We start from the raw sequence: 27,816 nt of genomic DNA on the forward strand, positions 1-27,816 counted from the left end.
AAGAAAAAAAATTTTATTTTCTGAAACACCCTCATAATTAAATATAATAAGATTTAGTCAATTTTGGGATCTGATCATATATAAATGATTATATATAATTATTTATGATCAGACAAAATCACTTTTTCCCAGGATGTTATTTTGTTGACTTTGAAAATGAACTGATAAAATATTTATTTTATTTAAGTAGCCAATCACGTAGCGGTAATAAAATATAATTTTTCTTTATATTTTTATTAAATTTTCTTATTATATAATATATAAAAACAATTTATATAAAAATGTCTCGGTTCGTCTCATTAAACTGTGTTTTCGATGACGCAAGTACTAGTATGAAGCTCTGTGGCGTTTTATAAAGTATTGTAGCCCCAATGGTGCTAGTATAGTATTGTGGTAAAGTGTGATATAGAGTAGAGAGCGCTAACACGCCGGTTCGCATGTTTTCTGTCTACCTATACACAAATGACATAAAATACACATCCTTTGTAGGATCGGCAAGAGGGATGAAATGTGGTGGGGCGAGTGGCTCCCTCAAGCGGGCATGTCGTGTCAGTTGAGTCGTGTGCTGCGTTGCAGTGTGTCGTATTATTATTATGGAGCATCCATTATTTTACATTTGGAGTCATATCACGTATTCTTAATCACTCCTCTATATTATTATCGTGTTCTCAATTAGACAAAAAATTTATCAAGATCTTATATATCATTTAATTATAAACAAATAAAATAAAACTAGTGATTCAAACCTGAAATACATACTTCGTGATATTAAGTTTAATCGATCTGTTTTTTGTGAGTTTCATTTCGACAAAAAAAATAGTAATAATAATAATAATCATTATAAAATCACTGAGTTTTTTGATTATTTAACGTGTTATTGATTAAAAAATCATTAAAATTAGTTTTTGGATTCATGATTTTTAAATAGAACTTTGCCTATTAAATCAATCTTATTTTGTAGTGATTTTTTTAGATGAATTGATGTTCAAGTTTAAGTGAAAATTGCGCGCGCAGATGTTCAGAAGGACCGCGTGGTGTAAAGAGTTTCGTTTCACGGTCGTTGTATGTGTCAAATTTCAAGTTTGAAAATTGATTATGTTTTATGGTAAACTTTTATAAATTTTATGTAACATATTATGGTCCCTAGGAGTGTCAAATCTACTCATTAGCAATGGTGATGTTTTTATAATAAATTTATTGATCAATAATTGAATCATTTGGAAAAAAAAAAATTGTATCATTTCGTAAAAGGTATAAATATCATTCCTTATATTGTTATGTACCAATAAATAGAAAAGAGAGTGAAAAAAAAACTATAAGAAAGTGGTCGGTGAAGAATGAAAGGAAAGTAGTGGAACAACTACCCATACAATACTGAGGACTATCAATAAATGTTTGTTTATGCGAGCATAAAATGAGTAACAGTTCATTACATCAGTAAGCTAGTGAAAGAATTAAAGTTGAAACGTAAAAACCAGAAGAGGAGCAAGTTTCATAAAAGAGATAACAAAAAGTGAGAAAGTAAAGAGCAACAAAGATCTCAAGGTCGTCGGGCTCACATAACGTGGCTTATTATTTTTTTTTTCTAATTTGTCTGTAACTTATAATTTATTAAGTATCACACTGTGTTTTTTTATAATCCTTATTTTTGTTTCATATTTTTGTCTGGGATAAATCTTTGTCTTCCAGCTGCAGGCTTATAATTTTTCATTCAATGTCAGATTTAGAATTGAATTTCCTGCAATAAAATAAACCTCAAATGAAATGACAACATTCGTATATTTATATGTAATCCATTGACGTGGAGTTAAATTTAGTTATTTGCATTTATGTTATTTAATTTATCAATGTTATTTTCAGTTCGAATGAAAAAACTCAAAATGTTTCATGGAGATAACTCGGAAGTTTTAGCGCAATCATTGCTATAAATTGAACTTAAGGAGCAGTTGGCCTACTGGTTAATCAATCGTATTCTTGGAGATATGACTATTGCAAGTAATATAGTTGTGGAGTGGCTACGTTCACTCCATCTTTGCCAATATTCTGAGTCATTTATTGATAACGGTTATGATGATTTAGAAATATGTAAGCAAATTGGTGATCCAGATCTTGATGCTATCGGTGTGTTCAATCTAAGTCATCGAATGCAGTTACTCCAGTCAGTAAAAACATTACGAGAAGAGGGTGCAGCGAGTGTTTATTTTACATTAGAAGAGACTAATGATTATATATGTGATAGTGTAAGTTTGAGATCATCGAAAACATCTTCTGAACCACCAGCAAGTGATAAAGAAATCCAGAGAAGTTCACCGACTGCTAGTTTATCTAGTGGTGGTCAGGAATTGGCTAAATTTACCGATGAATATGAAGAGGGTAAAGCTGAACTTGTTAGGATACCAAGGATGCAGCTGAAAATATTGCTACAGGAAAAATTAAGGCATGATGGTATTCGACTTGCATGTCAACCTTATACAACACCGGTAAGTTTCATTTCATTATTATTGTGGTATCCCAGGTGAAAATATTTGACCTAAAATAGGCCGAAATAGCTTAATTTAACCGAAATCTCGCCTAAACCATAAAAGTTTTATTGAAAGAGGCGGAAATTTGGCCCAAAAAAAGGTAAAAAATTTTTCATGTTATTAAATAGGCCGAAATTTGGTCGACAAATGAATCAGCCTGTTTTCGGCCGGAATATATATTTTTTTTTTTCAATAAAATTATCGCAAATAATAATCTTTGGCTGAAATCAGGCTGATATTTGGCCGAAAGTTAAATCGGCCTGTTTTTGGCCTGGTTATTTTTTTTTCCAATAAAATTATCGCGAGTAAGAATCTTTGGCCAAAAACAGGCCAAAATTTGGCCGAAAGTTAAATCGGCCTGTTTTTGGCTATAGGATTTTTTATTAAGAACGGTTATGAGATAATTTTGTCCAAGCTTTTCTATGCGATGAAAGCTCTAAACGTAAAATAAAGACACAGACCCGATGCTTTACTCTATGAACTACCGAAGTGCACTTCAAGTTTTTGATAACTTCCATTTGTTTACGAGAAAAGCTTGGACAAAGTTCCCATTTACTGTACAAGTGCAACAAAGATAGTACCGTTTATCCAGTTGAGTGCGAATAGAGAAACAAATGAAAACGCGTCTTAAATAAAATTATGGTACTTAAAAAAAATTTCATGCAACTCAAAATAGAACATAAAGAATTTTTAAGTTGTGGTACTTAAAAAGCGATGAATTGTTGTACATCTGTTATCGATTGAACATTTTTTAACACGTATAATAAATATTTAGTTATTTTAAGATTTGTTTACAATTTAATGCATTAATATAAAAATAATATTAATTAATATATATAAGGTACCTGCTGGTAAAAAGGCTTAGCTAAGGAAGATTTTGAATAGAAACGAAAATATTGCATTAAATTGTCGAAATGTATCATTAATCTTTATTTCAATACATTAGCCATAAAATGTAATGAAGTAATGGTAATTTTTACCATAAACAAACAAAAAATTATCCTTTTACAACAGCTATACAAATAGGTCTTATTTTACTACGGTAAAGTAATAAGGCCTACGTGTTAAACAAACTGGAATACTTTAACTATACTTAATAAAATTGGTATTAGAGATGAATCATCACTTAAATTTAGCAACAATACTTTTTTAAATACAGAAGACTAGATTGTTTTTTATGATTTCTTCTGCGCTACGACAGCATATGACGGATGATGAAATATCGAAGACAGGAAACGTGGTATCGGGACTCTATAAATTTATCGTAACATTTCTATGCAAGACCTTTCTACTAAAGTAGACTTTAGTGGAGGTGATTATTTTAAATATCATTTCTGTCACTTAGGCCTTATTACCCGACAGGCCTTATTACCCGCGGGTACATTATTGTAACAATTTTTCTATAGAAAAATTTACAAATGAACCGCTATATAAATTAAAAAATAACTAACAAGATTAGACGTCTTTATACCTTATTTTTCTATTCTAGATTCAACTTTTGATTGATCGTAAAAGTTTTGATAATCTTGATGTAGTCATTTTGTCAAACTTTGTAAATCGTTGAATTTTCTCGATGTAATGGAAATTGGGCTTTTGTACAATGAAGTAATAATGTTTTTTCGGTTAATATTTATTTTTGTTATTTTTTGTGGTGATACGGTCCAATCGTTTTGGTAATCTAATTTATAATACATCCCAGTTGGATCGTATTTGAGACATTTCAAATTTGTCACTTGTGGATCTCCTTTTTTTGAACCAGGTCTAAATGATTTACAAAAATTAATTTTAGAGAAATCCTTAAAAAACTTGTGATCGACGTAAATAACTTTATATGGTTCTGGATTTGTTCTCGCTTCTTTAATGATACAAACGAAATGTGCTGGTACATAACGTTCCTTGTTTTTCTTTCTCCTTTCAATAGATGAATGAACAGAGTCACATTCCATTTGTGATGACCAACGTTTAAATATTTCTGATAGATCGTTGTCTTCTTAAATTTGTCGTCTCTTAAATTTGATTGCTATCAGTTGCAATAAATTTGCTCAATTAACATTACGATTTTGAGCACAACACCTATCACTAAAAAATACTGTTAGAATCTTCAAATCAACATAACTCTCTAAAAAGTTGAGAATATACGACGTAAAACTATTGTATTTGTCCTCATGCTCGATTTTTGAAGGAACTGCGTCATAAACTATCATAATTAGTTGAGTAGAGTTCAAAAATACCATTCGTAAAAAAATTTATGTATATATATATATATATATATATATATATATATATATATGTATATATATATATATATATATATACAATAACGCAAAAAATTAAAGGAACAGAAAAATTTTATAAATTTTTTAGTAATTTTTGGAAGGCTGTAACTTTGTGAAAAATAATCGTATTGAGATTTTAAAAAAAGCATTTTATAGCTTGAAATCTCTAGTTTCGGTGCATTTTTATGAAAATTTTTTAAAAGGTCTGGTTATTACGGCTTAGTCAACTAAACCAATGCAAAGGTCATTTGGCAAATTTATTCGGTTTCAATTTGGCTCAGCTCAAAAAAATCAAAGGAATCAAAAAAATTGAAACTTGTTTTTTAGGGTCAAAATTTTTTTTTTTTGACATTTTTGGAAATTTTTCGTTTTTTTTCTCTTTCCCTCACATTTACTGAGTTACCAATGCAAAAATGAAAGAAAAGTAAAAAAAAAAATATTTTTTCATTTTGATTATGATTACACAATTAAAGGAACAAACCTTGTTCCTTTAATTGTTTAGCAAAACTTTAAACAATCACCTCCAAAAAACGGCTCGATCGATCAATTTGAAAACTTATAGGGTTATTGGGGGTACATTAAGCTAAAAAAGTCCCTCGCAACGATATTTTTTTTATCAATATTTACAGAGTAGCGGTTGATTTACTTAAAAACCAGAACAAGTCATTTTTATGTACTTAGTTCTAAAGGATGTTAAAAATGAAAAGAATTATTTTTTCCAAAAAATGATGAACGAGTTTTGTAGAGAATTTATTCAAGTTTTTAACCCCGCCCTCAAATTTACTGTGCAATCATTGGTACCTGAAATATCGATAATCAAAGCCAAAAGGATTATTTTTTGTTTGAAGGCTGATATCTCTACGACAAATTGTCCTACGAGGTTAAAAAAAGCCAAATTAGAGCTGAATAAATTTTCCAAATGACCTATACATTGGTTTAGTTGACAAAATTTTTTTACGGTCCGTGGGCTCTTTGGAAAAAAAAAAAATCTAGAAATGTTTTGTCTCGCGGTATTTCTCATGTTAGCGTAATAACTAAACCTTTTAAAAAATTTAATAAAAATGCACCGAAACTAGAGATTACAAACTATAAAATGCTTTTTTTAAAATCCTGATACGATTATTTTTCACCAAGTTACAGCCTTCCAAAAATTACTAAATAATTTATAAAATTTTTCTGTTCCTTTAATTTTTTGCGTTAGTATATATATATATATATATATATATATATATATATATATATATATATATATATATATATATATATTTATGTAATAGAACAAACTTTTGAGGGCACGATTGCGTCTACAATTCTTATCCGATCTTAATGAACTTTCTACACTTATTTTATGTGTAATTACCGCGGTTAAGTTCAAAGATGGGCTGAATCGGCCGATTAGTTTAGAAGTTATAACTGTTTGAAATTTAAACGATTTTTCGAAAAAATCAGTTTTTAATCACTTTTAAAGTCTATATAACTTTAAAACTAAAACTCATCGATAAATTCTGTAAAAAGTATTTTAAAGCTTGACTAATAAGCTTTAATTTATGACCTTAAACTTTACATTTAGACCATTTCTTCCAATAATTTGATAGCCTTGAAAATTTTAATGAAATCACAAAATGTTGAAAATGTGGTTTTCATTCCACATCACTCATGCTTGTCTCATTAAAATCCAGTTTCGTCAGTTGTATTTTATTGTGCACAAAATAACCTGTAAATTTCACTGCTATTTTATATTTTAAAAGTATTTCTTTTATTATTTATGATGTATCAAATTTACCTCCAATCCTGATGATTATCACTGGTGTGGTCATTACGATAGCGCCCACAGTTCTTATCGGATCTTAATGAAATTTTTCACACTTATTCTATAGGCGATTACCTTGATCAAGTTCAAAGATGGGCTGAATCATTCAAATAGTTTTGAAATTATGGCTGTTTGGAATTTTTATGATTTTTCGTAAAAATTAGTTTTTAATCACTGTTGAAGCTTACATAACTTAAAAACTAACATTCATAGACAATTTCCGTAAAAAGTATCTGAAAGCTCGTCTAATAATCTTTAATTTGTGACCTTAAGCTTTATGTTTTGACTATTTCTTCTAATAATTTGAGAGCCTTGAAAATTTTAATGGAATCAAAAAATGTTGAAAAAATGGTTTTCATACCACATAACTTATTCATTTCCCATTATAAAACAATTTTGTCACGTGTATTTTATTGTGAACAAAATAACCTGTAAATTTTACAACTATTTTATATTTTAAAAGTATTTGTCTTATTATTTATGATGTTCCAATCGTACCTGTGAGTCCTATAATTATAACTGGTCTTGTCATTGTAACAGCGATTACAATTATGATCTCATACTAATATCGAAAGTAATCGTTTTCCTTTTTTACCCTCACTCTCAGAAAATGAGTTTGATTTCATGTCATGACTATACACTAACATATATCGTAAGATATATATGTATAAAATTAACTTTTTATATCGATTAATTGAAAAATCTACCTTCCATTTTGGCTTCCGAATGGCCTTTTTTTCAGCTCTTTTTTTATCATTATCTTTTTCTCCTCTAGCTTTATTTTTATTTTTAATATGAGAGTCATAAATATCTCGAGTAGTATTTTTATTTTTAAAACTAAAACAAAGATCGCATTGATCCTTCATAGGTTTATATAACCCAATATTTAATGAATGAGTTATTTTTAAAAATGTCACATAAGAAGCTATTCCATCAAATGGTATATTATTGTCACCAATATATTGTTTATAAATCTGATAAACATCGTTAAACGAAGTATAAACTAAATCTAGGTATTGTTTCTCTGTTTTTTGGCGGCAATAACGAGATTTCATTTTCGGCAAATTGAGTAAAAAAAGCCTGAACATGTTCATTCTTTTTCACGTCAATTTTGGAAATTCTATTAGATGATCGTTTTTGTGTGACACCGAATCCATTATTTTTGTTGATCCAATTAAGAATAGCCCATTCACCTAAACTGAAGGTATTTAAGAACATTTTCTTGCGAACTAATTTTTGACAAACAAATTACGCCGAGTCCTTTCATCGTCTTGCGTTCGCCGAGCTGCAGAAAATTTTTCTACAAGGTTGATTATCATTACTTTTCGTTCCTTCTAATCATCATTTTTCCAGAAAGAATTAAAAATTTCTTCTCTTTGTGCTTTAGTAATCGCATTACATTGAAAAAGCAGACTTTTTTCATACTTCTTAGAATCGCATGAAGGTTTAAGTCGACGTTTTTCTCTTTTTTTAAATCCAACTACTTTTTTCTTTACATGTTGTTTACTGTAATATGACTTTTCAACCATTTGAGCTCGTTTCAGTTTATTCTTATCCCACTCTGCTGGCTTCCCTTGTCCTTTCTTTCTTCTTTTCCTTTCAATCAGCCTAGAATTTTCGTCCAATTTTTTAATCGTAAAATCAGCATTATTTGAACTTTGAGAACTGACTTTTCGTGAGCAACGATTAGAACTTAATGATAAATTGCTATACCTTTCAGAAAGACAATCAATTTCTTTATTGCATTCAACAAATACTCCAGTTTTTTCATCTAAAATGCAATTCGAATAATCTTGAACTACGTCTTCTCCAATTGTTGAGTTAGATTGTTGAAGTACGGAGAGACCAGTCGTTTCATCAAGAACCATATTCCCGTCACTCAGACTATTTGTACCATTATTTGATGGATTACCACTATCATCGTTTGATTGCAAAATAGACTTGTTTTGCACCGACAAGATCGATACCTACAAAAAAAAAAAAAATTAGTACCTGTTCATTATCGTTAAACACATTTGATGTTCACTCCGAATTAAAAAAAAGAAAAGTCTGGATAATATTTACTTATTTTTTTACCGATTTTATTAATAATCCATTTTCATCACTTAAATGAGAAATTTCAGATTCGTTTGTTGACATCTTGATAGCTGTAACAAAAAAATTAATCTTTTATTTAATGAAAATAAAAAATATCTTGTTTGGAAAATAAAGTAAGCTAAAATAAAAATATAAACATAAATCATTTTTTCTTAAGTAAAATAAAATGAGAATTTAATATATTCGTTTTATTTTAAAGTAAGTTTTAATAATTAAATAAAGATTACTTACTTATCTTATATAGAAGGCGGCTGAGGCAGCCGTTCGGCACGCGCGTGGCTCGGGCGATCACCGAAGTTGAGTAGTATCGAGCATGATCACTACTTGACTGGGTGACCGTTTAGCCACACGTCGGGTTCGAACGAAGGTCTCTGATCGCTAGGCGCGGGATGAAAATCCAGTGATCGGTAAAATGGGAATTTTATCGATCACTGGAGCTTCACCCAAACCGAACTGTACTGGGTAGGTTTTCTCTGTGGTTTCCCTAGCCACTGCACCTCCATTGCACAAGGGAGGTTGCAGGGCATCACCGTAATAATATGCAGTACAGTATAAGCACAAGTCGGGCCACAGCCGCACAACGGAAGGCAGAGGAGGAGAAGTAAAGCAGTTTGCGATATAAAGGCAAAAAGTGTAAAAGGCCGTAATTGCGGCTATACACTAGAAAACAAATAAAATTAAAAAAAAAAACTTATCTTATATATTCATATTTATATATAACGGAAAAGAAATGTCAATGAACAAAATATAACTGACTTTAGTTGAGAGATGTTTATCGACACCTAGTAATGAGACAATAACGCCATATTAACAATTTTGACAATACTTACAGTAGATACGAGGTTGTTAAATTCGAACATGTAGATACGAGAAAAATCAAAAGTCTCTAAAAACAATTCTATTATCATTATGAACGTTTGATATTTATTTCTGTGTAAAAGAAGTGCTGAGGAATGTTTATTACTCAAAATCTCAATTTTGAAAAAAATGGAGTTACGAGGTTTACGTAGAAAGGGGACGATTTTTTATAAAAACTTTTTATATTTCTTTTTCTATGTTGTTGATTAACTTTAAAATTGATTTTTTAGATAATTTTTTTATATTTTCTCAATTACATTGTTTATATATTTAAAATATATCACTGATATATTTTTTTCTATATATTTTTAATATATTTGAAATAGATTAAATACATACGAAAATCGGCCAAAAGTTAGCTATTAAAAATATATTTTTTATACGTATTTTATATATTTTTAATACATTTTTTTGATATGAAAAATATATATTTTTTTTATATTTTAGCATATAATTTTTTTATAAACTTTTTTCATTGGGGTTTATACTTTTTAAGCAATCCTATTCATAACTGTATAACCAAAATTACACATATCACAATTACTTACATATCGGATTTTATAGTACACGAAAAAAAAAAATAAGAAATTTTTTTGTTATTACTAATAATAGATTTTCAATTATGTTTTGCTGTTTTAAAAGTGATGCATTCTTTCAATCTCATATAGCACAAGTAAACTTAGTAGTTCGTTATGTCCCGGGTTCGAATCCCACTAAAGCGTGTTCAGTTAGTTGATAATTCTAGCGTTTTTTCTCGAAATAAAAAATTTCTACTCGATTAGAAATTAAATTAATCACATGTGTGATGATTCCCGCATAACCAAAATGATTGAACAAAAAAAAAAAAGAAAGAAATACAGAAATCAAATTGTTTCTTTTTTTTTTTAATTAGTTGAAATTTCTATACATAGATATGTAAATACTGGAAATTTTAATATATGCCCTGTAACGTAACTTTTACATGATACTCGATAAAACTCGACAAAATTACACCTCAACATTAACTCAATAAATTTACTCAATCACTCAAACTCGAATTACATAAAATCGGGCTACGTTACACTTTGCCCACCGATCACTCCTCTCATTTCCTCCAGATCCTGACGGGCGCCAGCTGCCTTTTATTTCCCCGGTATCGGCAACCGGTCTAAACATACACGTAAATTAAAACCTAATATCGAAATCATTCGGAGATGAGAGAAATCAACAGTGGTGGCGGCATGTCCTGATGCGCTCAGTATGCTAGGTTGCGGAGGGAGAGTCGCGGCTTTTTTGACGCGGAAGAAGCCGATTAATAACACTAAATTAAAGCCAAAATAAAGAAAAGAAAATTAAAAAAAATACCGTAAAGATAACGCGAGAGTGACACGGAGAGCCCCACAGGCTCACGGTCGAGTACTCTCGGTCCATCAGACAAATAAATACCTGGGTATAACACCGGAAACCTTTCGAGGACGAAAAATCACAAACTTAACACACACTTCCAGAAGAAATAATAAATAAAATAAAATAAATAATGCGGTAATCAGGACGGCAAATATCATGACAAAACGGCTCCAAGAACACAATACCCAAAGCCATAAGCTCCGAAAACGACATCAACCAAGGGTGTGGTCAGGGCCTACCTTTGGGGCTCTCCAACTCACCACCACTCACTCCAAAACTCCAAACTCGACTACTGGGTCTGCTCGTACTCGAGCGACTCCAAAGCCCAACTCTCTGACATCATGGTCTGCTCCCAACTACTCTTTTCTTGTCTCCTACTCCACTCACTTGCACGCTCTACTTTCAGTCACTCTCACATTCTCGCTTCTCCAAATATTCTTCTCTCACCACACACGAGCCGTGGACTCACGGGTCTTCCCGCAATGTCACTCCCCGTGATATCCGAAGTTAGCGAATTCTCGGCTTCTTCGAGCATCGCAAACGAGACCTGCCATTCCCAACTAAACGTAAACATACCCCTGTCAACTCTGGGTATCAACACGAAGGGGGGGGGGGGGCAACATCTCAGTCGCTCCTCCGTGATCACCACGTCAACCCTGAGGGCTAAGCCTATGCCTAGTCGTCATCACTGGTCGGGAGGTACGTTATCCTGGCCACTATCCGCGACACAGCTAGACCTTCCTCGTTAAATCCACGCTCAACCACACAGACACTCCAAATCATACACGTAACGTACACGTACTCGTACTCTCAACACACACATACTCCATACTCTCTACTCACTATCTACTGCACTCAACTCGACACACGTACTAACTCTATCTCTCTCTATCACACAGACTCACGCTTACTTCACCTTCAAGTCCATCTTCTCGGCAATGTAACGTCACAGGCCATATGAAAAGCATTTTTCCGGACAATAAAATAACTATTTGATGAATACAATTATTCCTATTCCATGCAATAGAATAATAATAATAATAGTTTAAATCCTCGTCTTTAACGTCAGCCATATTTAAGCTTCATTGTTGGCCTTTTTTCGGCCATTTTTAGGCCTAACGAGTTTCAGCCTCGTGTTCACTACCGAAACCTTTTTTTGGCCAAATTTCGGCCGAGAAAAAAAAAATTTTTTTTTTTTCAGTTTGAAATATTTTCACCCGGGATTTTATGAAATCTTATAAAACTGTGTGAAATTTTATAAAATTTTGTAAAATTTTATAAAATTACATAAAATATCATAAAAATTTTACATATTGACTATCAAGATCCGAAAGATTATTGGTAAACATTTCTCTTTCAATTTCTAAAATTTTTCGAAATTCCATGTAATTATGTAGTTTTATTGATCTATAGAATTATATAAATATTTTTATAAATTAATTAGAAACCAAGAAATAATTTTCATAAAATTTTACATAATTTAATGAAACTTTGTAACATTTCGTGTAAGGCCAAAACTTAAATTGTGTAAAATTACACTAAGTTTTATAGAACTTTATAATATTTCATAAGACTTTATATACTTTCATAAAATTTTATAAAAATATAAAAAATTTTATACCTCTAAGTCCTTGAAATCTTCATAACAATGATGTAAAATTTTTATGAATTTTTATAAAACTTTATGAAGTTTTACAAACATTTATGAAATTTCATAAAATTGTTAAAAATTTTGCAAAATTTGATGAAATTTCATAAAATTCTTTCATGGTTTCTGATATTATTTCATAAGTTTTTTTCAAATTTCATCAACTTTTTTAAAATTTTGTAAAATTTTATACAAATTTATAAAATTTCATACCAATAACTTCTTGGGATCTCGATTACAATTATATAAAATTTATAAATTTTTATAAAATTATATATAATTGCATAAAATTTTATGAAACTTTATAAAATTTCACAGAATTTCACCTAATTGCATGAACATAATTTCATAAAATTTTGTGAAATTTCATCAAATTTTATAAAACTTCATGAAATTTCATAAAATTTCATGAAAAAATTTGTTTCCAGGCTGCTACATTTTAAGTTTTAATAACTTAATTATTATAATTATATCTACTAATTCATTTCCGCTAAACTGGAATTGTTACCATTATTACTTTAATTTATTGAAGCTGACTACAATATTATTATTATCAGTACTACTCAAGCTTCAATTGCAATAATTTTTTTTCAAGTTATATAAACTTAGGTACTGGCAGGTAATAAGGCTTAACTAAGGGAGATTTTGAATAGAATTGAAAATATTGCATTTAATTATCTAAATCTATCATTAATCTTTATTTCAGTATACTAGCCATAAAATGTAATGAAGTAGTGGCAATTTTTACCATACACAAACAAAAAATTATACTTTTACAAAAACCATCCGAATAGGCCTTATTTTACTACATGTTCTAACCAGGTAAAAATTGTTCATAATGAATAGTTGTTGTTATTATTTCGTATTAGTTTAATGCACTACCGTGTAGTACTAGTGATTACGAAAACTAGTTCACAAAACTAATATTTAATATCTGTGACATCGTAGTTCAGGCTACTGTGCATTTTTCTCTCAGTGTACACCCTTCGTCGTTTCGATATTGGAACAATTACCTTATTCAGTCAACTTTTAGTTTAATTACGGTCAAATTTAAAAACTTTAACATATACGCCTAAGCAATTTCTCTTTATCGAGTAGAGATTTCAATTCAATAAAAATGATTTTCTTGAGACAAACTAGTTTTCGTTGGTTCAAACGAATTTGGTTTCACTGAAGAGGAAATTCGCCAAACTCTTGGGAAGTTTCATGTCAGTACCTTATTTTTTACAATGTAGTTCCAGGAACTATTGGATGATAAACAAGCTAAAATAGTCACTAATACATTCTTTATTTGTCGGAGTGAACTAAAAAAGTATTGTTATGATCATTGCCGAAGTATAAGTTCTGAGAAATAATATTTAATAGTTACCATAAGAAAACAAAAAATGTTAGTAATGCTTAGTTGATACTATACTGTAAAAAATCGGTCTGTCAGTTGACCCTGCAGGCCAGTTCCAACGGGTATTTTGTCGTGGGTATTTTAGTTTCCGGGTATTTTGTCGCGGGCATTATGTCGTCGGATCAAATGTTACGCAGACCATTATGCATAACTCCATATAAAATCAGATCTGAAAATTCTCTAGATCTGATCATATATAATCATTAGGGTGATTAAAAAAATAACAAATTTTTTTTTATCGGAAATAGGTTTAAAAGTTTCATTTAGATATAAAAAGACGCCTGTGAAAATGAGAGCTCTTAATATTAACATTAAGAGGTTCCGCATTGCACTTTTTTATTTTCCATAAGAATATTCCATATAATTTTCCATAACATGGAAAAAATTTTTTTGGCATCTTCTGATGTTTATAATTAGCTAAAAATGCATCATAGAAGAAATCAACAGGCATATTTTGGTAGGAAATTGAATGCTCTACAAAAGAAGTCTCTTATCATTTTTTGATAAATCCATTTGTTCAAAAGTTCTTTGAGGTTGAAGTTGAATTTATATTAAATTCTGAGATCTTTTTACATTTCCGGTGAAACTATCAGACTTATCAGAAAATATTAGAGCACCTTTCTTGTACACATTTTTATTTCCTACAAATTGTTACTTATACAGTTTTTTCGAATTGCGCATTGTTTTCTAGTTATTTTCGTTTTGATGTCAAGCTCATAAAAAAATAATCTTCTGATCGATTTAAAGAGTTTGCCATTAAAATCAAAATAACTAGAAAACAATGCGGAATCTGAAAAGACTTTATGAGTAATAATTTGTAGGAAATAAAAATGTCTACCAAAAAGGTACTATAATATTTTGTGATAAGTCTGATAGTTTCGCCGGAAAAGTAAAAAGATCTCAAAATTTAATATAAATTTAACTTCAACCTCAAATAACTTTTGAACAAATGGATTTATCATAAAATGATAAGAGACTTTCTTTGCATAGGATTCAATTTTCTATGAAACCTGTCAACAGATATTTTCTATGGCGCATCGTTATCCAGTTATAAAAATCAAAAGACGCAAGATAAAATTTTTCCATGTTATTCTTTTAAAAAATAGAAAAGTGGGAAGCGGCACCTCTAAATGTTAATATTAAAATCTCTAACTTTCACAGGCGTCTTTTTATATCTAAATCAAACTTTCAAACCTGTTTCCGAGGAGAAAAAAATAATTTGTTATTTTTTGAATCACCTTGTTAATCTGTAACAGGGGTACTGTTACCTTGGTCGTCCTTAATTTTCCTTTTAAGGGCGCCACTGGAAGGATTAAGCGGTCTTTTAGAACCGGTTCTTTATTCTCAGGGTCGATGTAAAATTTAATTGTTAGAGTGGGAAGAGGAAGGATAAATTTATCAATAAATTAGATTTATTTATTATAACAATATTCACTTTTATTGATTTTGTAAGCTTGTAAATAAAACCTTATAATTTTCATAAGCCTTATAAATCTTTGACCTTAAACCTTATAACTTTTATACCTTATAACTTTTTATACCTTATAACTTTATACTTTTTGACCTTATAACCTTTAGACCTTATAACAATAGACCATATAATATTTACCAATTACTTTTGGCGACTTAAAACTAAATAGCCAATATCTTGGCATCGCACACACACACTCACTCGATTAAAATTGCCAACTACTTTTGGACTTACAAATTAAAAATCGGTTACCTCCCGAATTAATTGTTTCTTACAATATTAATTTTAAAATCTTTTCCTACACACACACGCGCAATCGAGTCCCCTGGACTCTTATTCACACACATTGATTTTAAAATGGCTGTTCCTGCCACGCACTTTAATAAATTACCTAATTAAATTTAGGAAAATTTATTATTATTAATTAATTAATTTTAATTTAACTTCTTTCGAACAGCTAAACATTAATTATTAAATTTATCCACGATCCGAAATCACGAGGCTTAATATTTTGAGTTTTGGTCAGTAAAAAATCCCATCTCCGTTTTCTTTACCCGATACTCGCTTCACTTCAAGTTACGTCATCTTTACTCGCGACCACTCGACTTCTTACTTTACAGTCTTTACTTTTACTGAATATATTTTTAGAATAATTTTATTAACGAACTCTAATTATTAATTTTATTTATTAATTACTTTAATATTTTATTACAACGCGGACTAGACCACGAAAATTTTTGGCTTGTGTTCTACACAATCGGCTTAGAAATTTCTACGACGTAATAATTCCAGCAATGGCCTGGAATTATAAACAACACCCTGGACCCGGTAATTGGCCTGGATCCGGTTAGACAACCGTCTGGCTTAATTTTATTTTAATAAATTTTATGACTAATTAATTAACTACGGACCTAGACGCGCGACTATTACCCCGACTATTACCCCGACGAGCGACTAAGTATATTGAATTAAATTGATATTCTGGCTTAGGCCTAGAAAAATTAATTTAATTAATACCTGATTTATTTCCTGGTGCGTTTTCCTGTCCTTGTCCGGTAATTCATCTCGTCAGGTTCCTGGTCTCGTTCTCGTCTTTCTCGTCCGGTACCTTTCGCCTTTTTTTTTCTCTCGTTACCTCGTATCTCTCGTTCACCTGCTTTTCCAAATAATTAATATAATGTTATTAAAGATACCGGCTAATGGCCTGGTATCTATAATAATTAATAGAAGTATCGCTTGGTTCCACAAAGCGAATCCAAGTCTGAATTGATTAATTATCTGAGTTGGCTGAGCGTCTCGATCTTCGGGTGGCTCGTCCGGTTGTGTGTCTCGGCCTGGGTTCACCCTGCACTCATAATTGTGTACCCACTCACCCGAATCCGGCAACTTCCGGAAAACCTAGACGCTCCTACTTATTACTAAGTGGGACTGACAGACAAGCCCTTACGATTTCCGCTCGGGACGACAGTCGCACTCTACCCCGGATAACCCTGGGGCAGTAATAAATTATATCGACCGTGCGCATGATAGAAAATCATGGCAACTGAGCGCGGAAAATTCACAATTCCCTGTTATAAATCATATATGATTATATTGTAACAGTGCGTTTGTGATTTTCGACTTGAAAATCAAAGGCGGATGTCTAATTAACCCGACGACGATCTATTTGAATAATTATATGCTAATTTAAACTCAGCAGTCACTCGAAGCTATGTCAGAGGCCCCCTAAATCAAATCCTACTTGAATTTGAGATGATAGTGGGGTAATTTCACGCCCTCAAAATTTTCCGTTAAAAGGGCCAGCAAGCAATAACTCGAGGACTTAGGCCCTGGCTATTACTCATAGTGGACCAGTAGGGTAGTGGACTGATGACGCTTAGCGTAATTCCTACTCTACAACCAGAGCTCAATACAACTTATGTGAGCCGACCTAACGATAAGCCTAGTCATATCTAGTCATTTATTCCAGTAATCAGTTTTATTTAATTTATTTTATATCTTTAGCCATATTAATATACTTCGAGTCACATTTCTATACGCGTTCATTCAATAAAGTTAAAATTAAATTTAATTGTGCCGATGAAATTTGTGAGTGTTACCGCATCGTTCCTGTTCATTTCTTGGGATTTTATATCACCAAAGATTGGGCCTACATCATTGCTGCCTACACTTCTTGAGGGTCACTGTCCACCTACAACTACAAGGATAAAACACGCGGTAAGGTACACCATTAGTGGGATTCCGTTTTCTCCAATCAAAATCACACTTGACTCCTCCTGCGTAGATTAAAATATAAAACTTATATATTAAATTTGATCTATATCAATTCAAAAAAATAAAATTGGGGAATCCTTATAAGTAACAAATTGGGGAAAACTTGATTAAATAAAATATTGTAAATTCCTATCTTTACTGAATGAACCACCAAGCTTCTTTCTTTTCCTGTTATAACTTATAAGCGCAGATTTCAAGGGAACGAGGTGACCCCACCCAGCTCAAAAAATAAATTAATTCAAGTTAATTATAAGTAACCTTAGACTAGGACAAGAGCTAGCCCAGTACTAGGCCCACCGGTCATAATATACCCTGTTTAAAAATATTGATTGAAAAGAATTAAAAATGATGAAATCCGAATTCTTTTTAATAATTTCAATTTTTTTGTTTGTATTTATAGATATACACTTTGCATAAAGTGACCGCTTCTCAATTTTTTTCAATCAGTATTTTTAACCAGGGTACAATCCCGTCCGGCAGAAAGATGACATACAGAGCTCTTAAAGATAACATTTTTCTGATCTGACATCTGAAATAGTTGTCTCGAAGATAACAGAAAGATATTAGAAAAGCCTCTTACACGTCATCTGAGAATATCTTTAAGAGCTCATCGGTTAGACGTCAGAAAGATAACATTTTTTAGAGACCTTAAAAAAATCAGTTTACGGAGATCATAATGTCAACAATTTTGGGTTTTTCATATCCATGATATATTCCAATTCCAAATGGCTGAGAAACTTCGGTAAGAATTTGCGCGAGAATGGGATAAAGTTGACTCGTCGAACTTTTAGCAATCGGCAGCCCATCGATATTAGTATTAATGAGAATCAAGTCCGGTAGAGTATAATAATCAACAATTCTCAATTGGTCAGTCAAGGCATTTTCTAACCCGTAATGAAAATATTGATCAGGAGAAACTTCACGAGTTACTATCGGTGTTTCTGGTGTACCAAGTGAAGTCCGAGAATCAAGACGAAGATTACTGATTTCTTCTTGATTCGATGTTTTTAATATTTTTAGGAGTTTATTCGCTGCTTCATGTGATATATTGAAATCAGTTACCCACTGAGCGAGTTTCGATGAAGTTGATGATAAACTTGTTTCATTGATAGCTACCAAAGCATTCTTTTTCAATTGATTACAGATCGATAATATACATGAGTCAGAATTGCCACTAGTTTCACTGTCAGAACTGTCATTACTTATTTCATTTTCATTAAGTTTTTCGCCATCAATATTATTGTATGTATTAATATTTCTTTCATTATCAACATCTTCCAATTCATCACAAGATATATTATTACTCACAAAGCATGAATTATTTTCTACTGTTTCACTTTCATCACTAGATGAATTTTCAAAATTATGTAATTTATTTAAAAAATTACGTATTTGTTTATTTTTTTGACCTCTACACAAATTTTTAAAATATTTTCTTTTTGACATTTTGCTATTGTATTTATAATAACTAATTATATGTAATTACTTTAGAACAGAATCAATAAATAATGTTTATAATCATTGGTACTTATAGGTTACAATGACATTAGCTGACGAAAGTTGAGGTTAGAATAATCTCATAAGAAAGTTATTTTTTTTTATGTTCTAGAGACATCCATAAATAGTTATCATTTTGCTAACTTTCAGATTTTTTTTAAATGACCTCAACATAAAGTTATCAAAACGATAACATTTTTCTGAGCTCTTAAAGGTAACATTTTTTGGATAACATTATGTCATCTTTTTGACATTGATGTCGGACGGAATCATGCATGAATGAAAATAGTTATTTGTAGAATTTCATTTAAAATATCTGAGAATTATTAATTGAGTAACTTAATTAGGATTTATTATCTTCATCAATTTTAATGTCGGCTAAATTTTAATTGAAAAAAAAAAAGTTTGGAAAATCCAAAAGTGCATGCCTTGAACGTTCATGTTCGAATAAAACATATAAATTATTAATTTATATTATTTATTACAAAATTTTTTAATAAACATGTATCAAGAAAATCGTCGTTTTTTTTTTTAATTTAGTTAATTCTATGAATGTTGGCAATGAAAAAAATTATCTGATGGTAAAGTAGAACCTTATGATATCAGCAAAGTTCGATGATGAAAAAAAACATTTCCGATAAAATAAAAAAATGGCTGTAGTGTGTGTTCGTTTACATAGTACCAGTTTTAACAAAAATTATTTATTATAAAAAAAACGAGAAGGACTACAGTAGTGATTTTCGAAAAGGATCTTCTTTGCATATTTCTAAAGAATGTGAAAAAAAAAATAAAGTCATTTTGTCAAGCCATTTACGAGATATCCGTGCCACAGACTTTTTTTGGACTATAGACTAACTGACGTCCACGATACATATTTGTTATTGAACTTTATTTTATTATAATACGTATCGGGCAACTTAATGAAAGTATCAGTCTTATTAATTAGCGTTTCCTCTTTAGATTAATGTGCTTTTTATAACGTGTAAGTGTGATATGAAAATAATATATACAGTTCAATGCGAAAAAATCGCGTGACCTTGACAAGTCTGTTACAAAGCTCAACCTCTCCGCTTCACGTTCGACGAGTGCAAAACATTTACTGTCGGTTAACTATTGTTTTACTCAGGAGTCACCCGTCCAATTAATGTCCCACGTCGATACGGCTTAGCTCTGGTTATTGATGCATTGTAGACTAATCTTCTAGTCTGTTATACACTTATAATTATGAGAAATTCATCGCATTACTTATTTTAAATTATCAAATTGATACATGCTACGTAAGTAATACAAGATAGGCTCTTGTTGGGAATTTATTCAAGTTTTTAACACCACCTTCAAATTAACTGTGCGATTATTGGTACCTGAAACATCGATGATCGAACCCAAAAGGGTCATTTTTTGTTCAAAGGCTGATATCTCTGCGACAAATCGTCCTACGAGGTTAAAAGAAAAGCCAAATTGAAGCTAAATAATTTTGCCAAATGACCTATACATTGGTTTAGTTGAAAAAAATTTGTCGCAGCCCGTGTACTCTCTCAAAGAAAAGAAAAAATTTAGAAAATTTTTGTCTCGTGGTATTTCTCATGTTTGTTGAATAGCTGAATCTCAGAAAAAATTTTGATGAAAATGCGCTGAAACTAAAGATTTCAAGCTATAGAACGCTTTTTTTCAAACCCCGAAACGATCGTTTTTCACGAAGTTATAGTCTTGCAAAAATCACTAAAAAATTTCTAAAATTTTTTTGTTCCTTCAATTTGTGGCATGAATATATATATTAGGGTGGGCCAAAAAATAGAACTAATTTTTTTTTCTTTAGTTACCGTGAAAATATCGTTCAAGATGATGAAAAAAAATTCTAGTAGAGTTTAAGGTCATAATATTAACATTAACAGGTGGCACTTCGTGATTTTTAATTTCCCGTTTAAATAAGATGGAAAAAAAAATTTTTAGTTTGGAATTTTTTACCTTAACAATGGCTCATTGTACGAATGAGCCCAGCACACATTTGTGTAGGGAATTTAACACTCTACAAAAACACACTCTTATCATTTTTTGATAAATCCATCTGTTTAGAAGTTATTCGAGCTCGAAGTCAACTTAGAGTAAATTTCGAGATCTTTTCATTTTTTCGGTGCAACTATCGAATTTATAATAAAATGTAATAGAATTTTTTTTGTAGACAATTCTATTTCCTAAAAATTATCTCTGATAAATTTTTTGGAAATTCCGTTTTTTTTTAACTTCCCGCTAAGAAAATCGACGATTTCCAAAAATTTCGGGAAGTTGTTGTTTTCACCCCGATTTTTGAAAATCGAGTTTTCATCAAATGTCGACGTTTTGAGGTCCTAGGAAGCTATTCTGACTATTTTCAGAATGATGTCCGAGTGTGTGTGTGTGTGTGTGTGTGTGTGTGTGTGTAAACTCTTTGTAACTTTTGAACTAATGAATCGATTTGGATGGTTAAGGTGGCAATCGAAAGAGCTTGTTGGCCATCAACTTTTCTGAAAATTTCAGATTATTTGATGGAATAGACTCGAAAATATTTGCGAATAACGAAAAAAAAAAATTTTTTTTTTAGTTTTTTATTGATTTCTCAAAAACGACTTATACGATCGACTTCAAAATCTAATCAGCTCTAGTACTCAATAAAAAGCGTCGATTGCCACCTCAAACATCAAAATCGGATAATTCGTTCGAGAGTTATCGCGGGAGAAAGAAATGGTGAAAAACGGTTTTTTCTAAATATTTTCATAACGACTGACGCGATCAATTTCAAATTTTAATCAGCTCTATGTCAAACTCTTAAAATCGATCAGAAGACGATTTTTTCTATGAGCTTGACATTGATATGAAAATAACTAGAAAACTATGCAAAATTCCAAAAATTTTTATAAATAATAATTTGAAGGAGATAAAATTGTCTATGAAAAAGATCATGTAACATTTCGTGATAAGTCTAATAATTTCGCCGGAAAAGTAAAAAGATCTCAACATTTAATATAAATTCGACTTCAACCTCCGATAAGTTTTGAACAAATGGAATTATCCAAAAATGATACAAGACTTCTTTTATAGAGCATTCAATTCCCTAAAAGATATGCCTATTGATTTTTCCTATGATGTATGACGTAACTAGCTAACTAATCAACCGATTTAGCCCATCTTCGAAATTAACCATGATAGTTACACATACCCATGTGGAAATTTTCGAACGGTTGGTGATCAATCCGATTCATCATCCGATATCGTATTGATAACCAGAGCTAGTATTGAACGGGTATACATAATGATCAAATCAGCCTGACACTATTTTTCAGTATCAGTCCGATTCAATAATCAGACATCGAACCGACACTGTTTTCCAGTATCTGTCTCAGACTTGAAACGGATATTTTATCGTTACTGCCTTTCAGTGTCAGACTGATGGAATTTTCGCAGGTCAAACCAACACTACTTCCAAGTATCAGCTCTAGTCTAGAAACTGATGTCAAGCCGACACTGATTTCCATTATTATTTCATCAATAATTAAGTCAAAAAAAATAATTTTTTTTTCTTATGTATATTTTGATTTTTGATTATATTTTTATTATTATTATTTTTTTTTATTAAGTATTGGGACAATTACATTATATTATTATATTACTTCAATTATACTTTACAAATCATCCTAACATACTCACACACACAGTTTTTAGTGAAAAATTAAATAATTTTAACATTGGCATCCGGAGGATTCGAACCCAGCACTCTACGCGCGAGAGTCAGACACTTTATCGCTACGCTACGGAACCAATAGATAAGTTTTAACTTAGTTGTACTTCTAGTACTTTGTTCTCATATTGAATGGATATATACAGTCAATTGCTTGTACATTGATCTAAATGAGAGAAATATGTGACTCTTTTTGTAAATAAATTTTTTTATTTAATCAATAATATAAAGACTTTCATTCAAATATAGTTCATTATTTTGTACCGAATACATTTATATTTTTGTCGAATATTTTTCAGTTTCAATATGAGTGCGTCAAACTATTCTAGTCTCCGTCCGTTTGTATGACCGTCTCAACACGGAGACTCGACTAACAGATCATTCCGATACTTTCCCGAAATCTGTACCAGTTTCGACTCATCGTAGGTCCGACTCAATACTGAGACTTAGCAAAATATTCCGATACTAGCCTGATGCTAGCACCAGTCTCCGATCGATCTTATGTCCGTTTCAACACTGAGACTTGGCGAACAGATCATTTCGATACTTTCCCGATATCTGTACCAGTCTTCAACTCATCATAGGTCCGACTCAATGTCAAGATTTGGTGAAATGAATATTCCGGTACTAGTTTGATGCTAGTACGAGTCTCCGTCCGTTTGTATGTCCGTCTAAACACCGAGACTCGGCTAGACGATCATTCCGATACTTTCCCGATATCTGTACCAGTCACCGACCAATTGTATAGCCAATGCAACGACCAACTTGGAACAGCCAGATATCGGACCAATACGTTCATGTCGGATAAGTCTCGGCGTTTCCACATGGATAAAATAAGTGTGGAAAATTTCATTAGGGTCCGATAAGAATTGTAGGCGCAATGGTGTCCTCAAAAGTTGATTCTATTACATATATATGCATGTATATATAAATATATATATATATATATATATATATATATATATATATATATAGATATATATATATATATATATATATATATATATATATGGGTCATTCCACCAAATAAAGTTATTTTTACGGGGTGACCCTCATCGATTTGATTAAAATTTTGTGGAGTCTTTCCATCTATTGAAAAAAAAATTCTCTGAAAATTTGAGCCTTTAATATGCAGCAGTTTCGAAGTTATGATTTTTTGAATTTTTAAAAAATTTTTGTTTTCAACTTCTTCATTACTTTTTTTGAAGGAAACAATTTTTAAAAAAAAATGAGCACATAATAGTTTTTCATAGGAAAAATTCTCAGCTTTCCAACGAAAATATCCATTTTTTATTTTAAGTTACAGAAGACCATTTAAAATTCGTTTAAAATAGGTAAAACGATTTTTATGACTGTGTGGCGCTTGATACATCTAATTTGATATTTTTTTCTGAAAGCTGAGACCTTTTCCCACAAAATATGTAATTTTCACGATGTGCATATTTTTTGTTTGAACAAAATTAAATGAAATATAAACTCTCTATGATTAAAAAACTTTAATTCTTAACTTTTTTGAGGATCTTGATACATTTTTAACACAAATATATCCTAGTCTATCAACAATAGGTGAGAAAAGATGTACTGCTTGTGTTTCTTTCACCGTATTTGACTCTAAGTATCGTACGTCTAAAACATTTATTTTCTATAAAAAGTCATTATTCCTTGATTAAAAGAAACGATTCGAAACGATTTGTAATGTTAAATGCCCATAAAAAGGGTGATTAAAAAGTATTCAAAGTATTCAAAAGCATTAAAAAGAATTCAAAATTTTTTTTCCCAATCGTTTTAAATTGTTTCTTTTAATAAGAGTTAGTTATAAAAGTGAAATCAACGCCAGTATAATTTTGAATAGCCTGGATGCATAAATCTTGCGGTGTGAGGATATGTTTTCTGATATGTGTCTGCAGTAAAGCTCTGACAACAAAAATTATAAAACTATTTTTCATAATACCAGCATTAAAGCTTCAAGTTTTGGAATTAGTAATTTGAACTTTGATTCTTGCGTTTTATTCAAAAATGATTTCAGGCTATTGATGTTATCTGCCTTAATGACAGTTCTAACTTTGTCATCGTTTTATAAAAATTTGTCTAAATAATAAATAGTATTTATGGTTTCTGTTTAATTATAAATTTCAAATCAAAAGGTACGCGTACACTTATGGTTGATCACACCATTGATTTTTAATTAACTTAATTTTAATTGGCTGCTGCCACTGAAACTAATTTTCAATGCAGGTAATCATGAAAAAAATAGTGTGTAACACAAGATGAAACACGACTTCAGATTGCAGTTATTGTCAGCTTTTGCCTACGGCTTGGGCAGTCTACTTCACTCTCGTCTGATATCGTTTTGTTTTATCTCTTGCCACACAATGAACCATTACAGTTTGATAAAACTATAAAATCAACAACTTGTATTTAAATAATTATTGATTTTGTTCAAACAAAAAATATGCGCATCGTGAAAATTATATATTTCGTGGGAAAAGGTCTCAGCTTTCAGAAAAAAATATCAAATTAGATGTATCAAGCGCTGCACAGTCATAAAAATCGTTTTACCTATGTTAAACGAATTTTAAAGGGTCTTCTGTGACTTAAAATAAAAAATGGATATTTTCGTTGGAAAGCTGAGAATTTTTCCTACGAAAAACTATTATGTGCTCATTTTTTTTTAAAAATTGTTTCCTTCAAAAAAAGTAATGAAGAAGTTGAAAACAATAATTGTTAAAAAATTCAAAAAATCATAACTTTGAAACTGCTGCATATTAAAGGCTCAAATTTTCAGAGAATTTTTTTTTCAATAGATGGAAAGACTCCACAAAATTTTAATCAAATCGATGAGGGTCACCCCGTAAAAATAACTTTATTTGGTGAAATGACCCATATATATATATATATATATATATATATATATATATATATATATATATATATATATATGTATATTAGGGTGCTTCGTTTGAAATGACTATTTTTTTTCTGGTCCATCGACGGAATAATATTCTAACCATGTAAAAAAACATTCTCACCAAAGACGAGCTCTTAATTTTAATTTTAAGTACTCGCGAAATGAATTTGAAATTTTCCCATTTAATTAACATGTAAATTTTGATTTTTTTTTTAATTATCTATAGCTCCACGGCATTGCAAGATATTAAGTCGCTATTAGGCGGAAATAACAAAGGAATCCTTCCTCTTTAAAAGTGCTTGTAGCTAATTCACGTTTTGTAACCGATCTCGCTGGTAAAAAATCTTAAAGCCAATTTTTTCTCAAATTCCATGGTATTTTTTAATTTACTCGCAAACCACTAACTTTAGATCAAAACTGTAAAGGACTTTTTTTGTAGAGAATTTTATTTTCTACAAAAAGGTTATTTAGTCCATTATCGTCGAGCAAGTAGTTTCCGAGATGAAAATATTAAAAATAAAAAAGACAATTTCGATTTTATTTTAAAAATCATTAAAATTCCTATGACTCGGAAACTATGGACTTCAGCGACTTGACTTACAGGGCTTTTTTTGAAATGAATAAAATTTCCTATAAAATTCACATTTACATTTTTTGTGTGCATTCATTGGTTTACGTTCTGCAAGCCAATAAACGTCAATTTGATACGAAAAGTGACTTCCTCAGTGGACATCAGTGAAACAGCAGGAATTACAGCTAAGTTACTATGACCACTTTTGAAGAACACCAAATGCCCTACAATTTTCGATCAAAACCGCGTCTATATCATAAAACGCAGCTGAGTATTAGAAAATTAAAAAAAAATTAATTTAATTTATGTGTATTTTAAATGGGGAATCTTGTAAATCAAATGAAAAGTACTTAGGATTGGAATTAAGAGCTCAAACTTGGCAGGAATTTTTGTTTTAGCATAAAAAACAATATTTTGCTTGATGAGCAACAAAAAAAATACTTCCGTCGGAAACGAAGCACCCCAATATTTATATATATATATATATATATATATATATATATATATATTTCATATCAATTGAGTATGATTAGGTCTAATCATATTGTTCATTCACGAGCTTAATCATTTGAAAATGTTCGTGTATACACGATACGAACTATATACGATTTCTAGCTCACAACTTTGTCAAGCTGGTACTCATCACACCTCGTGCAGTCTATCGTACAACCACGTGCTTCTAAACCGCTTCGATTATTCCTCGAAAATACGATTTGTGACGATTAAAAATTTAATCGTATCTCACAGTCATAATCGTCACGGGTTTTCGCATTTAATCGTCTCTAATCTTCAAAAGACGATTTATTATTTTACAATTAAAAACGATTGAAATTTCAAATTGTTTTAATCCTCATTCAGAACTAGAAATTGCAATATTATTTTACGATTACAAACGATTCATGACGATTTGAAATTTTTAGTCGTCATCAATCGTCTTTAATTGTAAAATAATATTACAATTTCTGGTCCTTCATGAAAATTAAAGACGATTTAAAACGATGAAAAACTTATCGTTTTTAATTATCTTTAATCATCAATTGACGATTCATGACGATTTAAAACGACTAAAACATTTTTAATCGTCATTAATCATATTTTCTAATCAGGGTTCTTGATTTAATAAAATTATATTTAATTATTACGTTCCTTACTCAGATCTTGCTTTATAAAATTTATTCAATTTTATAAGATTTTATAAAATTGTATAAAGTTTCATATAAGTTTATAAAATTTTCTAATAACATTTTTTCCCAGGCTTATAGATGAGGAACTCTGCAATATATACTACTGTCAGATTTTTTAAAAAATAACGAACCAGCTCAATAGGGGTTCTTTGGAAGGTATTTCAACAAGATCAAAGTAAGATTGCCACAAGATTGACATTTGG

At 30.6% G+C, this 27,816-nt stretch overlaps 1 protein-coding gene across 3 annotated transcripts in view; it reads left to right on the forward strand.

Moving 5' to 3' along the window:
- The first annotated feature begins 913 nt into the window (after positions 1–913).
- Positions 914–27,816, forward strand: part of LOC103576410 (uncharacterized) — a 313,115-nt gene continuing 286,212 nt past the window's right edge. For 2 of the 3 annotated variants that reach the window (XM_014442664.2, XM_053742847.1), the window contains exon 1: positions 914–2,480. In XM_014442664.2, coding sequence (XP_014298150.1) covers positions 1,983–2,480 — 498 coding nt within the window. In that variant the 5' untranslated portion in view covers positions 914–1,982. The remainder of the gene's footprint in view (positions 2,481–27,816) is intronic. The other variant, XM_053742846.1, reaches the window with a different exon arrangement.

This window comes from Microplitis demolitor, chromosome 2 (assembly GCF_026212275.2).
Source record: "Microplitis demolitor isolate Queensland-Clemson2020A chromosome 2, iyMicDemo2.1a, whole genome shotgun sequence".
In the NCBI taxonomy this organism is placed as follows: domain Eukaryota; kingdom Metazoa; phylum Arthropoda; class Insecta; order Hymenoptera; family Braconidae; genus Microplitis; species Microplitis demolitor.